Source organism: Chironomus tepperi, unplaced genomic scaffold, assembly GCF_022539635.2.
Source record: "Chironomus tepperi strain 1889 unplaced genomic scaffold, CSIRO-AGI_Ctep_v1 contig_176, whole genome shotgun sequence".
NCBI classification, from domain to species: Eukaryota; Metazoa; Arthropoda; class Insecta; order Diptera; family Chironomidae; genus Chironomus; species Chironomus tepperi.
Window position 1 is genome coordinate 223,476 of NW_027226298.1, and position 16,640 is coordinate 240,115.

Genomic DNA, 16,640 nt, shown 5'->3' on the forward strand with positions numbered 1-16,640 from the left:
GCTGTTGATCCTTATACAAAACAATACAAACATTTCCTGAAACATTATTCAAAACATTTGTATGGTTTTGATGTTTTAAAAAACATTGAAGTCATATACAAAACATTCGTATGGTTTTGATGTTTTAGAAACATTGTTAAAACCTTATCCAAAGCATTTGTATGGTTTTGATGTTTTTGGAAACCTTCATCGCACTGTGCTGTTGTATTGTTCTAAATTTTGAATGTTTCCGAAAATCATTTGGATTTAGATCCAGAGATTCAAAATTTAACCCTCAAATTCCTTCTGTTGCGTCTAAGAGAACTAATTAAAATGCAAGATTTTTAATATTTTTATTCTTTTTTTTATTTAATTTTTCTATTGTATTTTTCATAATTCCAGCCATTTTTTTTACTTTTCTGTGTTGTTTTTCTTCATTTCATTCATTTTCTTAGACATCATTACTTATTTTTAGTTTATATTTTTATTTTCAATTAATTAATAGTACTTAATTTACTTTTTTTTCCATCATTCACTTTCATTCTGCATTTTTTTTTATCATCAATTTGATTTGCATGCGGTGTGTATGAATCAAACTTATTTAACTGCAATTACAAATATTTCTTCATATATTTTTTATATGAATTTTTTTCAGTGTTTAGATTATAAACGACGATCAAATTTTTTTTATTTTTCTTATTTTTTCCATCTTTTAAATTTTTTAATTCATGAAATTCACTTTTTGATGATTTTTATCTCATTTTGTTGTTATTTTTTGAATAGTTTTTAGTGGGTTATTAAAATCATCATAAAGTGACCGTCATGCTCATAATTTTTTTTTAAACTGGAATCGTTTAGTTAAATAAAAAAATTTCAACTTTCACGAGTTTTTTTTTTTTGTTTTGGGAAAATTACACATTCTTTACACATAAAGGACTAAAATTGGTAAAAAGTTTTTTTTTATCTCATTATAATTATGCATGTTCTATGAAGATTTTTACATTTAAAAAATTGTTCATTATGTTTCCTTAATTTCTTCGAACTTCTATCATTATATGAATGTTTTTTACTTCTTAATGGGATTTCATTAGTTTTTTTTGTATGTAAATGTTTTTAAAGTTTTTTGCGATTTTGGATACATTTGACTGAAGTTCATTATTTTTTTTTCCTTATGATTATTATCTCTTAAATGAAGAACTCGCAGCTGACATGAATTGAAGGGATTTTGACTCATCACAATTCCTCTCATCATAAACTTTATTGTCTTATTGATCTTATGACAAAATTATTTAATGAAGGAACTTTCCAGAAAATCAATAAGCATCATCGACAGATTGTGAGAATAATTGAGAATCTGTTCAAAAAATCCTTCAAGACATTTTTCCTCAATGGTTGGACATTTTTGAATTATTTCAATTTTTTCACAATTATTCCTGATTCAAGTCTTGAAAACTTTTCATTTTTCAGTCCCAAATTTCAAATTTTTCAGTATCAAAATTGAAAAAATTTCCAAAATATTCATCCCTTGACATATTACACTGGTGACGATTCTCATAAAGATTACGACTTGAAACACGAATGTCTCACGACCTGACGCTTTCAATTGGCTCTTTCAAAAGCACAAGTTTTAGTTCCTCTCGATTTGATGGTGATTTTCAAAAGGACTTGTAAGAACATTCTTTGTTTTTGGCACAATCGAATGAGAATCGACAGCTTTTTGTGTCAATCTTTCAAATTAATCTCATTTTTATAGCTTTATGCTTCTTCCAATAGATTCTCATTTTTTTAATCATATTTATCGCATTTATTTACAAAATACATTTAAATGCAAAACCGTTCTTTTATGTATGGATTTTTTTATAATTTTTTGTTTTTTTAAATTCTAAATGAATATTTAGTTTAAATTTTTTAAGTTTTTTTCACTTTATTATGCAGTTGATTCAGTTATTTTTAAAAAAAATACTTTAATGAAATGTTTTTTTATTTGTTTTTTTTTTTTACTCGTCAAGCGTCGGATGTCTTCGAAATCATATTTATGGGTTAGAAATAAGATAAAAATGGTCAGTAACTTCGTGGGCGATTGAAGTCAATGAACATTTTCTTGTCTAATAAGCTGATTTGAAGACAAATGTCGCTTAAAAAATGTAGCATAGAATTGTGGTTTTTAGAAGAAATGCTTTTTCGCCTACATTTTCTGTTAAAGTTTAAGGATTTTCATTTTTTTTTTTTTTGGTTTTGACACACATTTAATTATTTTTAATATTTTTTTAATTTTCTGTGATTTTATAGAAAAATCTTTTTTTAATTTTAGACCCGCTTTTTTATAAATTTGACTGTAAAACAGTTCGAAAAGGAATACTTGTGTGTATCCTTCCAAAACTCTTTTACAATCACCTTTGTTTTTGATCTTTTCGAACATCTGCATCTTTAAATTTTATGCATACTTATTAAAGCTTTTTGAATCATATCGGAATCATATCAATTTGCTCCCTCACATGACGTTCAAAAAGACAGTAATGAAGGATCGATGGCCTTAAGATAAGCTATATATCAATTTTTGATGGTTTTGAATTCAAAGAATTAACTTTAATCCGAGGATTAATTTTAAATCCGTCGGATTAAACTTTTATTAACCTCAAAAATTGCTATCAACCCCCCTAAGTGCCACCAACCCAAAAAGATTATTTTTAAATGTTTTTTTTTCTCGCAGCAATAGATTTTAAAAGTGTTTTTAGCATTGTGTTATGAGTTTTTAAATGGACGACGTTTCTAATGCAAGATTCCTTTTTACTCGTTTCAATTATCATTTTTTAGTATAAGTAGTGCAGCAAAAGTAATTAAATTAGAAATGGACTTGTAAAAAATCGTACTAGCTGAATATTTTTTGTCTCTAATTTGCAAATGCTGTCGAAATTTGATGTTTATTTTTTGATAGGGTTGCTAAATAATATGGTCGATTAGGGGCGCATTCCTTAACTTAAAACTTTATTAATTTTACCCCTGAAACTAGATTTTCCTGATTTTACAAGTTAAGAACTGGAAAAATCAGGAAATCCTATTTTACACAGATCAAGTCCATAAATGTTTAGATTTGTCAAATAAACAAAAAAGCATCAAATGAAGATTGACTTTGAATAATTCATATTTTTGGCACATAATAAAATAATTCATACATTAACTCGTTAAGAATTGAAGCATAAGGAAGATGAAAAGTAGAAAAATTAAAAAATTTAGCTTTTTTTAAGAATTTTTCTTATCTTTAAGGATAATTTTTTTAAATGTCACAAACACACAGAAGCTTTTTTTTTGAATTCAATATTCAATTATGTTTTTTTTCGCAGAAATTTCCAGCATTTCAAAAATGGCTAATATTTTTCATATTTTTTTTATTTTTTTTTTCAAGTAGAGCAATTCTATAGCCTTTTTCATCATGACTTTACATTCAAATGCAACTATCTAAACTAGAAAACGACTTTTCTTTTCTTTAATTATTCATGTCATCAATTGTTTATCATTCGACTAGAAAGGACTTCTTTTTTTATAAAATTTTTCTTCTTCTTCACTTCCTTCTTTCTTTGAAATGTGTGTGTCCAAGGTTTTTCTCTAACAATTCAACTTTTTTTTTTGATTCCTTCATTTATGAATTTTTTTTTTGTGTGTGAAAAAGCAAGGAAATTGGTGATTTAGTAAAAAATGTAAAAATCTATATGAAGGAATTCCAATGCAATTTTTTTTTATATATCTTCTTTTCATTTCTTTTGTATAAAATTAAGAATTACCAGGAACGAATGTAGTTTGTAGTTCAAAAGAATACGATCTAAATAAAATAATATGCTGATCAATGCAGCCAAAGTCCTTATGATTTGACTGGCTAAAGACTTTAAGGAATTCAATAGCTAATATTCAGAACTAGTTGAACCTTTGCTTTTAGCTACCAATAAGCCATCCTTTAGTTATTTCCTTTATTCTGAATATTAACAATCTTAAATTCCTTAAAAGTTAATGCACACAAACAATTTAGAAGTAAAAATCTTCAATTATTTAATTAACTAAAAATGCTGATACAGAATTATCAGACTGATCTCATATATCTCCATATTTGATTTAAAAGAATGATAAAAAAAATAAGTAGTAAAGCGCTGTAGTAATAAAATCCCACAGAATCTGATTCCATCAGCGAATACCAACTCGAAACTAATAATAATAAATGTTAATTCTTTGTAATATCAGATAAAATTGAGAAATCTTTCAAAACATTAGAATTTCTTTAAAATCTACATCTCCTTTTTCTTTATAAAACTAAGAACGAGGTTTACTTCTTCTCATAGTTTGCCAATCATAAAAACAACTAAATGTATACAAAAAAAAAGATCAATTAGGAAATAAAACCATTATACTATCCTCATAATCAGAATTCATCGCTTTACAAAATGGCAAGTCGTTAGCAGTATTTTTTTAAATTAAAAAAATATAATTTAATGATTAAAAATAATTGACAAAAAATTAAAAATATACATCAACAAAAAAAAATTATTGAATTAATTGCTAAGCTTTCACATACAATTCCAAAATTTGCTAGTTTTTTTCATTATAATTAATCCATTAAATGTAAATGATACCCTAGAGTTAGGAACTACTGATGATAGCTGCTGGTCTATGATTAGGAGATTTATTCTTGGATATACCCTTGAGATCAATTAAGGATACGCAATGTGAGCATATCATATCCAAGAAATCCAGTGCATGATCTTAACAGCATCAGCCGAACCAAATCTAGATGAAACCTCAAAGGAATTATTCAGTTCGCTTAGCCAGAGAAGAGCATAAGCGTGAAAGAAATTATAGACTTTAAAACAAAAAAAGCTACATTAATTTGTAATATTTTATAATAAATAACAACTCAGAATGAACATAAATGATATTTCATTAAATAAAGAAAATATTTTTTTTTCTCTTAGTTTTTCATCTTAACAATAAATAGTTTTTCATGCGGGTAATTTTTCTTTAAGAAAATTTTCCATACAACTTTATATCTTCATCTTTTTTTTTTTGTTTCCTCATTTTTTTTTTGTGTAAATTATTCAATAGTTATAGCAATAAGGTAATTTTTTATGTTAATTTCTTAATTATGATTTTTTTTTTGTTTTGCTTCTTTCATTTCCATTGTGGAACTTGTGTATGATTTTTCATTACATTTTTTTACTCTCTCTTTTCATTATTTATTGTTTATTTTTTGTTGTTTGTTGCTATCCTCAAAGGATTGAAAATAAAGGAATTTTTTACTTTATAATAAGATAAGAGAAGAATGGAAAATGAAAAATAAAAATTGGGGGCGGCTTCGCATCATCAACAATTGAATTGTTGTTCAAACTAAATTATATTCCTTTAAGTTTGACTGCAAGATTGTATCCTTTACCGCTGCAAATACGAATCTAATATTTTCCGTATCTAAAATTTGAAGAAAAAGAAGAAATAAGAACAGATTAGTCAGCAATTCAGCATAAATTTGTAACATTTAAATTAACCATTACCTGGAAATATTTTTTCACATAAAATATTCAAAAACATAATATCGTGCATAAAGTTAGTTGACAGAAATAAAATAATTGAACAAAACTCTATCCTTAACATGCAAATAAGTTCCTTAAACCTAAAGACTTTATGAACAATTTTTTAAATCCTTTTTTTTTCATAATTCTTGAAAATTTGTTCACAACACTGATTGACAAAAACGCAAACCAAATTAATATGTATGTATACAGCACATATTATTGATTAAATTATAACCAAAACATTTTATTTTCTTGAAAAGACAAACGATCAAAAAATGGAATTAAATTATGATTCATGAAATTTAAGTCTAACCCTCAGGATTTAAAATTTCACGATTAGATTAAAAATTAAATCCGATGGATTAAACATAAACTGGCACAAATCATAATCCAATCCATAATTTAAGCAAAAAATATTTTAAGCTAAATTAAATTCTTTCAAAGCATTTTGCATAATGGTGTCTTTTACGGCACAGAATACCAGTTTAATGTTTTCAGTATCTTGTTAGTTTTAAGCATGCATAAAAGACAGAAAATAAACAAAATATTAGTAAAATAATAGAAAAATTAAGGCTGACAGAAGCGAAAAGCACCAAAAAGAACTTAAAGCTATAAATTACATAGTAATTGGAACTAATAACACATAAACACTTAATATTAGAAATAATCTAATAAACGAATCGAAAGGTTGAAGCACTTTACCTGTAGCGCATGTAAAATGTGAATAAATAATTTTTTCTGAATCAGGATTCAAATCTACAAACATTCGTAAGATAAATTCTCTAGCAGCTATGGCATCTCTCTGTGGTCCTGTTGATATTAAAAAGTAATATAAATTGCATTAATTCTAGCACTACTTATAGGACAGCATTAGTTCAGTGTTAATATGGAATATATGTATTTTGAGAAACGGAAGCCAGCGATAGCTCCAACTGAGGAAGCCAATGGATCACAGTTGATCTGTACGGCCAGCAAAGTAAGTAAATAATTGTATATTTAAATCTCAATAATGGCAATCGATATGAAGTTACTGGAAATTCTTAAAATTCTCAATGATAGGGATTTGATATTTAGACCATAAAGGAAATCGATGAAGGAATTATAGCTACAATGTACATTTTATAGCAAATATTAGCTTCTACTATTTTTGAAAGGATTCTTTTAACTCAATTAAATATCCTCGATATGGCTTCAAATAGTACTTTTTTGGGTCATTCACAAGTTACGTCACTAAATACAGAATGACACCACTAGCGATCGACTCTAAATCAATCATATGAATATTAAGTATCAACCTGTGGCTGTAGTGAAATGAGAATAACATTGTCGATCTTTGTCTGGATTTTGTTTCAAATACATTTGTAAGATATATTCACGAGCTGGAACTTGATCGAACTTTGGTCCTTTTTGAGTCGAAATGGTGTAAATTGTGAGTCATTTAATTGTTAGTAGAACTAAGCATGTAACTTACCATCATATTCAGGAAAATAATCAACCAAATGTGAATACATAATTTTTTCCTCCAGCAAATCCTTTTTGTTTAAGAAAAGAATAACAGATGAATGCTGGAACCATGGATAGGTGATGATCGTTTTGAATAAAGCTTTTGATTCTTCCATACGATTCTAAAATGAGAGGAAAGCATTAAGTATGGTGAAATTACAAGTTAGCAGCAATACTCACTTCATTCTCGGACTCGAACAAAATTTGATCGTATTCAGATAATGCGACTAAGAAAATAATTGATGTCACATTTTCAAAACAATGAATCCATTTCCTTCGTTCAGATCTCTGTCCTCCTACATCAACCATTCTGTTTTCGTGAATAAATTTGTCATAATTTTAGTATTTTTGATCAATAAGATGTGATAATATATTTAATATGGGTTAGTGTGTATTAATTTAGAGCATCTACATTCATAGGATCATGCAAATAACTTGTTAATTATAGTGCAAAAAAATCAAAAAAAGAATAAACATCCTACTAGTAATGCATTAAAAAAACTAAAAAGCTATAAAAAATGTAATAAAATTGCTTCATTGAAGTTAGAATGAATACCTGGGCATTTGGAAGGAATTTCTGATTTTTTATGTAAAATAGTCATAGCTAAAACTCTCAATAGCCTTTAAAATTGTTTGAGCAATAATCATTGTGGGTAGCTAGAAATTTATAGCTGTATTCGTAATTTGGGGTCGTTCACAAATGACGTTCTGTATAAAAACCTTTTATATCTTCACATAAAGCATGTTAGATGCTGAATTATTGAACGTCTTAGCGATCATTCGGATATTACTTAACTATAAAGACACTGATAAATTTTCCAAAACAAAATTTTGGTGACACAAAGATGGGGATTGGGAATAAAATAATATCCAAACGACCGTCAACAAGTGAACAACCTCCAAAAAAAGGATCAACATATTTTGGCATGTTTTTTATGGTCTGTAAAAATCATATACCTAAATATGATGCTATCCAAATCAAATGGATATTCAATAATTCCAGTAGTCGGTGCTCGAGCGCGAAGAATATCCTGCTCCGTTGGTAAGTAATCAGCACTTTCAATTCGTTCCAAATCGCTGAGATAACTTTATAAAACAAATTTAAAGCACATTTAATCATAAAAGCAAAAATAAATTTTTGTTAAAGAAAGTCAAATTAAGGAATTTTTTTCGCAGATTTCAGCTCCAAATGCTCTGGATTCGATATAGAATATTCGATGAAACTTAAAACATCAAGAATTAAAAAAGTTTATCATGCAATTAATTCATGTTAGATGTAAATCCATAAAAATTATAAAATCAGTTTGATTAGTCAACAGATTTTCTCAATTAGTAACAACAATGTATGCAAAATATAATAAGTATGTCTAATGATAATGATAAAAAAAAAACCATCCAGCAAAGAAAACGAAAAGTGTAAGAAGCTTGATAGTAAATAGTTTGATGCTCCATCATTAATATTATTATTAGTTGTGTTGACAAATTTTTTTTTAAATATCGTCTAACCTAAACCGAATCTCTTCCAAATCAAAGGGATATTCGATGATACCCGTTGTCGGCACACGTACACGCAAAATATCTTGCTCTGTTGGCAGATAATCTGTGGCCGCGACTCGATCAATCTCCATTAAATAGCTAAACAAGGATTATTATGATGAATAAAAATAAAAAAAAATTGTTGAAGGGAAGGAAGGAGCACTTATTAGCATACAATATAGTCATAGGATGATAATAACAAAACAATATAGAACCTAGGTGTAAATTTTTTTCATTTTTAAACACCTTTGATTATCGTCGATATATTTATGGAAAATGATAAGTTCTCAGTTTTATGTCTCACTGCTAAATAATGATAATAATCGACTTGACAAATTAACAACTAATCACAACTTACTATTTTGCTGAATCTGTTAATTGATACTCTCTTCGTCTATCATAACATTCTTGAATGCCGGCATCTGCCCAAAGTTCTTTGATTGCATTCACATACGGTGGTTCAAAGGTTGTTACTGTTTCAAAGTCAACGCTACGTATTAGTTCGGCATTTTCCTAAAAATAAATACACAAATTATTGCAATTTTACTAGTCATTGTCGTCGTTTTATGTTCATGATCGATTTTGAGGCACAAATGTATTACATTCAATTTTGACCAACAAGTAAGATACTTAAAAATTAGGTCATAAAGGTCAAGCTTTCAAATTTTAATTAATTTCATGAAAACTTAAGGAATCCTCATAGTAGAAATAGACAATATAGACTTTATACATTAATATACACGTCAAATAGTCTGACAAGTGCTCGGCTTAATTAAATTAAGCTACTATTAATATATTATAAGTATTGAAGTAATTAACTTAATGACACTAAGCAAACTATCAGGAATAAATACGGAAAAATCACATTCTGTTACTATTGCTTCATAGGATCCTTAATGTAATACATTTTTACACCCAACAACATCGATCAAGTCATATTCACATGATCAAGTACTCACCGAATTTCTTGAATCACTATACTGAATTTTTAGTAAATCCATTGCACGAATCATCGATTGCATTGCCATAAAAATATTTTGGTACACCAATTTGATAAAGCCACGTTTATCTTCATCTGAATAACCACTTCCGTGGATGATACGCATCTGTTTGATGAAAGTTGACTTGCCGGACTCGCCAGTACCTAAAATAAGAGTATATGATATTAAAAATGAATTAGTCATCGTTAAATACAAAAATAGACATTTGTTGACTTCTTCATTGTACTTCATGTACGGAGAAAATAGCATTAACGTTAAATAATCAAATTAATCTAGACACGTGCTTATGATAATATGAAGAAGATTTCACATACATTAGATTTAATAGGTAGAGCATGTAATCGATTCTCGAAATAAAATTTATTAATTTCAATATATTGAAATGACCAAAGACAGAAATTACATAAAAGGCAGGCATCCTCATGAGAATCTGATTGAGAAATCAAACATTTCGGCACTTTTTAAAATTGATTGAATAAAAACAACAAGCTTGTACAGCTTGAAATAAATTAAATATAAATGAGCCACGTGCTAGCCGGCAAAACCACTTAAATCGGTTTCATATATGCTTATGCGGTCGGCTTGAAGGTGGGATATAAAAAAAAATCGCGTGATGACTTGCTTCTCTTGTGTTCATTGTTGTCATTGCTATATTTATTTTTGCAGTCATAAATCTATTGATTTACCTAATTCACGCAAAATTGATTTAGAGTTAGGTTTTAGAAATTAGTTTCACTTCCCATTAAGGCTTTATATATCGTAATTGCAGTTTATAATAAATTTTGTCATACATTTGCTTGCCAGGGGTTTAGTATCTACGTGAAGCTTTTTGTGGTCTGAATTAATGTGGTTAGGTAATGCAGTAAGCAAATGCTTAGACATCTGAAATCTAGTCTTAAAGGTTACAAACTGTAATGTCTGTTACTTGTTTGTTTTGATCATTGCTACATTGTATTCATCTTGTATTGAGCACTACATAATCAAGTTTCAATAGCAAATTAAGGTAGCACATAGATTCTTAGAACATCCAATAAAGGAGATCCCACTTATCTTAACATTTTATGACGTTTTAGCAATCGCGTACGTGAGATTTTGAGGCTTTTTTATCATTTTTTATGTGACGAATGAGGTCTTACTGTGACGGTTATCAGCATTGCGATAAAAAATATCAAAAGATTACAAAATGCTGGATTTTAGCTAAATTTCAGATGCATTGCATCAGATAAATCCCTGATTTTTATTCAACATCCCAGCTAATGACAACTGTTCATAGAAAATCAGATCGAATATCAATAAATCATGCTGATACTCCTATGCACTTTTAAATACAGTTTTACATATTAATTCAATTACTGAATCTATTAAAATTATTTCCTACAATTGCTGCAATTACTAACCCATAAATCAGATCAGACAATCCAAAAAAGACTTTTTTTAGTAGGAAAAAAAGAAGTCATTCACATCCTCATTCATCCTTGTTGATATTCAACTTTCATTCATAATTTTTCTCATTCCCTGTTTTTATTTTAACCACTATTCGTTCATCGACATCATTCCACTTGCTGTATGTTATTTTATTTTTTTTATCTTCTCTTCTCTCTTTCAATTGTGGTGGTGAGGAAAGCTTTTATTTCCATTCACGCACACTCGAGCATCATTCGATTTCGAAAAGGAGATATTCATTCATGTTATCATCACTAGGTGATCCCTTTTGCTTTCTATCCTGGCACACATTGATATTTTCAATGAAACTTTTTTTTCTTGTTCCTCATCTCTCGCTTCGCTGTCTAATTTATTATGAATTGATGATCATTGGAATTTTGGCTATGGAAATGGAATTTAAGAATCTTTTTTTGGGAAGGGCATGTCGTCTATGAATTGAGATTTGCAGTGAATGATGCAGTTTTGGTCAATGCTTATATGCAGTCATTAATTGAAAATTGAGCTTTCTTGAAGCCACAAGATTTCCTTTATCATGATCTGGACTATAATGACATTGCCTTTAACTTTGGAAGCTCTAAATGAAGACTTTGAGAATATTAAAAACATTGAGCTTATTCCAATACTTTTTAAAGCTCCCAAAGCATAACAATTATTTAAATAATCTACAGATCCCCACAAAGAACCCCATCAATACCCTCCAACAATTTAAATTCAAAATCTTCAAATGTCCTACTAAAAAGTAGCATGAATCAGCCCCGTTGTTTACATCAATATTAACTAATATTTTCATTTCCACAGAATCATGTATGAAATATCCATCCATTTTTTTGTTGTACGTAAGGCGCATGTCTGCAAAAAAGCTGGTTGTTTTTCTACCCATCTTCACACAGTAAAAAAGCAGTAAATGGGGTTTTTACGAAAAAAAAGAGAAGAAAAACAGTTTTCCATAACTCTAACTACTCGACATCCAGTTCATGGGTTTTTTTCTTCTCTTCTGTTGTTCTAAATAGAACGATTAAGGAATTGGATAGATTTTATTTTTTTTTTGCTTCTTTTTAATGATCAAGAATTGTGTCGCGGTGCAATTAAAGTTCTTGGGAAGTAAAACTATTGAAAATTATCTGAAGCATATCACACACCTTGAAAAATTGTTCCTTATCAAATTTTTAATCTCGATATAATCGCAATAATAGCTGACTAACTAGGCTATAAAGTTCTCTAGTCGCACAACAATGTAAAATTCATAATTTAAGCAAGTAATTTTTTCATTACATGATTTCATGGAAAAAATAACGTTCACAAAGGAATTAATCAAGATTTTATTTTTTTTTTCGTCCATTTAATTCCACAATTGAGAATGTTTAGCGGATATTTCACTGTGGGATTGACTGCATTTTGTACGTTTGTCTTGTAACTGCTTGAGCTTTTTCGGAATTAAGCTTTGATTTGAATAACCAAAATAGATCTCATCTAAAGCCTAAACGTCTATTTCAAGTGATCAAACACTTTAAGAATTAAGGAACTCAGCCAAGTAAAATGCGCTTCTCATAGATCACCCCAGCTGACCACATCTATACGAGATTTATTTTTCTAACATGTGAACTGATGAAAATATGAACACACAAAAGAGTAACTCTGCTTTCACAAGACCTTGATTGCATATAAATAAACGCAATTGTAATCTTATAAACACACATAGAGGAGCAAAAAGCAAGTATGAAATGCGAGAAACGAAACTTCTAAGGTTTCTTACAGAAACAAACATATGATTACCTGCCCTACATTTTGTCACATTGAGCCTAAACAAGATTGCTTTTGCTAGACAACTATATTTAACAGCCAATAGCTCAAAATGAACATAAGAATATTGGCTTTTAATTTGTGCTGCATATACAAGTCTTTCTCACGTGTTGTAAATTAAATTTAGTAGCTAGAAGTCAATGCGATAGGAATTATGGCCGATTAAGCACATGTAGTTCTGATCGATATTTTAAATGTTCCCATAATTGAATTTCATACGATTATGGCTATTTTGCAAGGTACGAGAGACAGTGTGAGAGATTACTGATATGAGTGAGACTTACCGAGCAATAAAAGTTTCAGTTCACGCCTAGCATCCCTCTTATCGCGCCGTAGCTGTCGTTCAATTTCCTGATTGATGCGTTTCTGCTCTTTTGCTTCTTCTGATAAACAACACTCCATGCTTGATTCTCTTTTAATTAATTCTCGCTTATTCTGTTTCACTTATTTCTTAACTTATGTAAAAAACCGATTCTTTTTTTTGTTCGGTCCACTTTTTTTTTGTATATTTATATTTATTATGTATATAATTTCTTCTTATCTCCTTTTTTTCTCTTGTTTTATATATATTTATTATTTTATATATACTTTGTTTCTTGTTTTAGAAGAAAATCACTTGTGTATATGACTTTTAGCATGGAAAAATGCACAATGTGTTTCTTCTTCTTTCTCAGCAAATCGTAACTTATTTGTAACTTGTATATTATTTTATTTTATTTTTTTGTTGTATCAAAAAGCAATTTGAACACTTATCACTATCAGTGTGTGAACGTTTTATTTTTTTGTTTTCTCTCTTCGATTAACTTTAGATAAATCACCATGCAAAAAATTGTGTTGTGGACTCGTTCTATGCTCGACGTGTATCCTTTTACATTTGTGAAATAATTGAATTATACTTTCAAACTAAGATGGTTCTAATTGGAATTTCGTTTTATCTTGCTGCTGGTTCTTCCGATTTTTTTTGATTATTTGTGTTGCACTGAAGACGACTATTACGATAAGTTATGACAAAATGAAAAACCTTTTCTATTTAGTTTCGTTGTTTTTTCTCTTATTTTTTTGAATGCTGGAAAATATACTCGCGGCGGTGCAAATATTGCAAAAATCACTTTTGTAATTATGAATGAATAAAAAATTGGATGAAATCAATAATTATGAGAAGATTGAAGAAAATTCAACTAAAAAACGCCACCAAAAACACAAATTTTTCCGTTTCTGTTAATCTGAAATTAGACAATAAGAATAGAAATACGGAATAAGTAAATTAAATAATATTTATAAACTATAATAATAATTTTTTTTTGTTATGTCCTGCCGAGCAATTTCTTTTTTTCAACCTTTTTTGTTGACCGCTGACTAGGCAATGACTGCTAATGAAAAACTAACAGTCACCATCTAATAGTTTTTCCATCGAATGAAGTTTTTCCCAAAAAAAAAGAAAAAAAAGCCTTAGTAAAGAAAAACGCGGTTTTGTAAGCAGCTCCCACTCCACAAAATACACAATACAAATGTGTTATATACCGACCGACTAATATCGAAAACACCAAAAAGGAAAAACTAACGACGGTGGATGAGGGGAGTGAGGAAAAAAGAAAAATCGACAACAGAAAATGAGGAAGAAGTGTGCGGAAAAAAATGAAATCTGACCGTCGTGCATACAAGTAAATATGAAAGTTTTCTTTTCGCGTTCTCATGTAGGTAATAATCATATACATTAATTTATTGCAGAAACTAAAAAAAGTTGTACGGCGAGAATCATACACAAAAATTATTTTGTGTGTGAGAACAAGCCGGCTAGAGACATTTTCAGTTTCGACACAAAAATTATATACAATTCACTCTCTTATCATTGTTATCATCACTTTAAATTTCTTCTGCTTCCAATTCACACATAATCACCAATTTTGTGTATTTGTGAACTGTACCAAAAAAAAGTAGCACTGACTCCACATATACTCAATTGTTTCAGATTCTTTTTTTTATTAATATGCACATATATTGCATATTAGTTAATTATTCTTTTCCGTATTAACACACAGATTCCTCGCCACATACTAATTATGAATTACGAATTTTTGTAGAGTGAATTAACAATTTTTTTTTGTTTCACACACAATTTTTTTGAGCTTACTAGTTTTCCATAGAATCATAGGATATACGATTTTTTTTTTTGCATTACTTGGTCGGTGTTTTTATGTATGTATGCGTGGAGTTTTGTAAAATTGCATTGGTGTGTGGATGTACCACATCTATTAAATGAATATGACTTTTTTCATAAAAAAGAATAATCCAAATGTATTTAAACTTTAATTTAGTGATAATTTATGCAATTTTATGCATTTATCAAAACATCCAGTAAGTTTTTTCATCCATTTATGTCCGATTGCAACTAGGTGAAAAATTGATAAATCTCTATCAGGAACCTCATCATAATCACTTTTCACTTTTTTTTTGCAATTTTAATTATACTACACAGCATAGGTCGGCTTAATAATCCAATTAATTATGGTTTACATTGATTATTGTAAATAACACAGAATTTTAATGCAAAAATATCTCATTTTCTTATTTCGCATTCACTTTTCCTCGTCGACCGATAGCTAGGAAAATGGAAAATGAAGGAAAAAATGTTTTTTCATCGGTCAATGGATTATTGATAGAATTTTTCCAATTTATGACATCAGCATCGAATTTGAGTGCTTTAAAAGCATATCAGTAACTTGTTTTGCATGTATATTACACTTTTCACATAATCCAATTAGATATAATGTTAGCTTTTTGGTATTATTTGTGATGGAAAATTTTTTTCTTTGGGCGAGGCTTTCGAAAAAAATTGCAAGGAACCATCAAAAAAGTTTACATAAATTTATGTTATGAAATCACCTTAATTATCTGCAAAAACACACTTCTTTGTGATATTTCACGTTGGCCCGAAGCCATAAGTTCCACAATACTCACTCAATTCTTACCCAAAATTACAATTTTCTTAATACACACACTTTTTATTTTCTCAAAGAAATTCTATAAAATTTATCCATCCATCACTGACGGAAATTTCCAAGTCTCCACTCTCAACACGCATCTAATCCGATAACTTTGTTCTACTTTTAGCTTACTAATCGTCTAGATAACTTGCTAATTTTATTAAAATCACTTGTTACTTTGAAAAACACGAAATTTACTTAACATTGACTAAAACTTATGCTGTGTAATTTTCTTTGGAGATTCTTTGAAATTGTTTCGACCGTTAGAGTTGTTTAATGGTTTAAAGTGCTGCTCATTGATTCTTATGCAGCCAATGTTGTTTGATATTGCAAATATAAAGATTTTACCCAATAAAATTGTAGTTTAAGTAAGCTATTCTCCTAATTTTTAGAAAAACGTAGCAAATTGCGTAAAATTCTCTACGTAAAACGTAAAATCAGCGCGAAATTCAAATTTTAATTGGCAGTTTTTCTATCTCACTAATGGAAGAACGTAGTGGCTACGAGATTTATTCTGTTGCTTTAAATAATAATTTTGATCTCATCGAGTTAATTAAATGATAGTTTGTTTGTAATAAATGTCTTTAAATCATATTGTGTGATAAAATAGTACGAAGTGAAGTTGACTCCATTTTAAAAGTTTTGTACCCCTTCAGTTTTTATCCAACTTTTGTATTCAAATCTGTCAACTTTAACAGCATTTTGTCCGTGATCTGATTTAAATTAACTTTTTTATTAGATTTTAACTAGGATTAAGTGAATTAAAGTAGGTAAATGTGTAAATAACAAAGTGTGTTTCATGTTTTGTGTAAAAATCATCAAATTACCTGTGAAAAAGTGAT

The 16,640-nt window shown here is 28.7% G+C and overlaps 1 protein-coding gene across 3 annotated transcripts; it reads right to left on the reverse strand.

Moving 5' to 3' along the window:
• Window positions 1–320: 320 nt before the first annotated feature.
• LOC139089166 (guanine nucleotide-binding protein G(q) subunit alpha) lies at window positions 321–15,874 on the reverse strand. 3 transcript variants are annotated; one of them, XM_070638618.1, is made up of 10 exons: window positions 15,698–15,874; window positions 13,099–14,037; window positions 9,530–9,714; window positions 8,929–9,083; window positions 8,541–8,669; window positions 7,992–8,120; window positions 7,215–7,344; window positions 7,003–7,156; window positions 6,234–6,341; window positions 321–5,427 (listed from the first exon to the last, which is right to left on the reverse strand). In XM_070638618.1, exons 2-10 carry the CDS (start codon window positions 13,214–13,216, stop codon window positions 5,345–5,347), a joined length of 1,191 nt encoding a protein of 396 aa, XP_070494719.1. In that variant the 5' UTR covers window positions 13,217–14,037; window positions 15,698–15,874; the 3' UTR covers window positions 321–5,344. The 3 variants fall into 3 exon arrangements, with proteins under 3 accessions (XP_070494719.1, XP_070494717.1, XP_070494716.1); XM_070638616.1 differs by lacking the exon at window positions 8,541–8,669; XM_070638615.1 differs by lacking the exon at window positions 7,992–8,120 and having other exon boundaries at window positions 15,698–15,873.
• Between the last annotated feature and the right edge of the window lie 766 nt (window positions 15,875–16,640).

Bases quoted from the DNA above. Each gene is read 5' to 3' on its own strand.
- LOC139089166 (XM_070638618.1), bottom strand. From the start codon at position 13,216: ATGGAGTGTTGTTTATCAGAAGAAGCAAAAGAGCAGAAACGCATCAAT. The intron at 8,670-8,928 runs GTAAGTTGTGAT...ATCCTTGTTTAG, and splicing joins TTAACAGATTCAGCAAAATA to CTATTTAATGGAGATTGATC. The intron at 6,342-7,002 runs GTAAGTTACATG...TAATATCAACAG, and splicing joins TTATTTTCCTGAATATGATG to GACCACAGAGAGATGCCATA.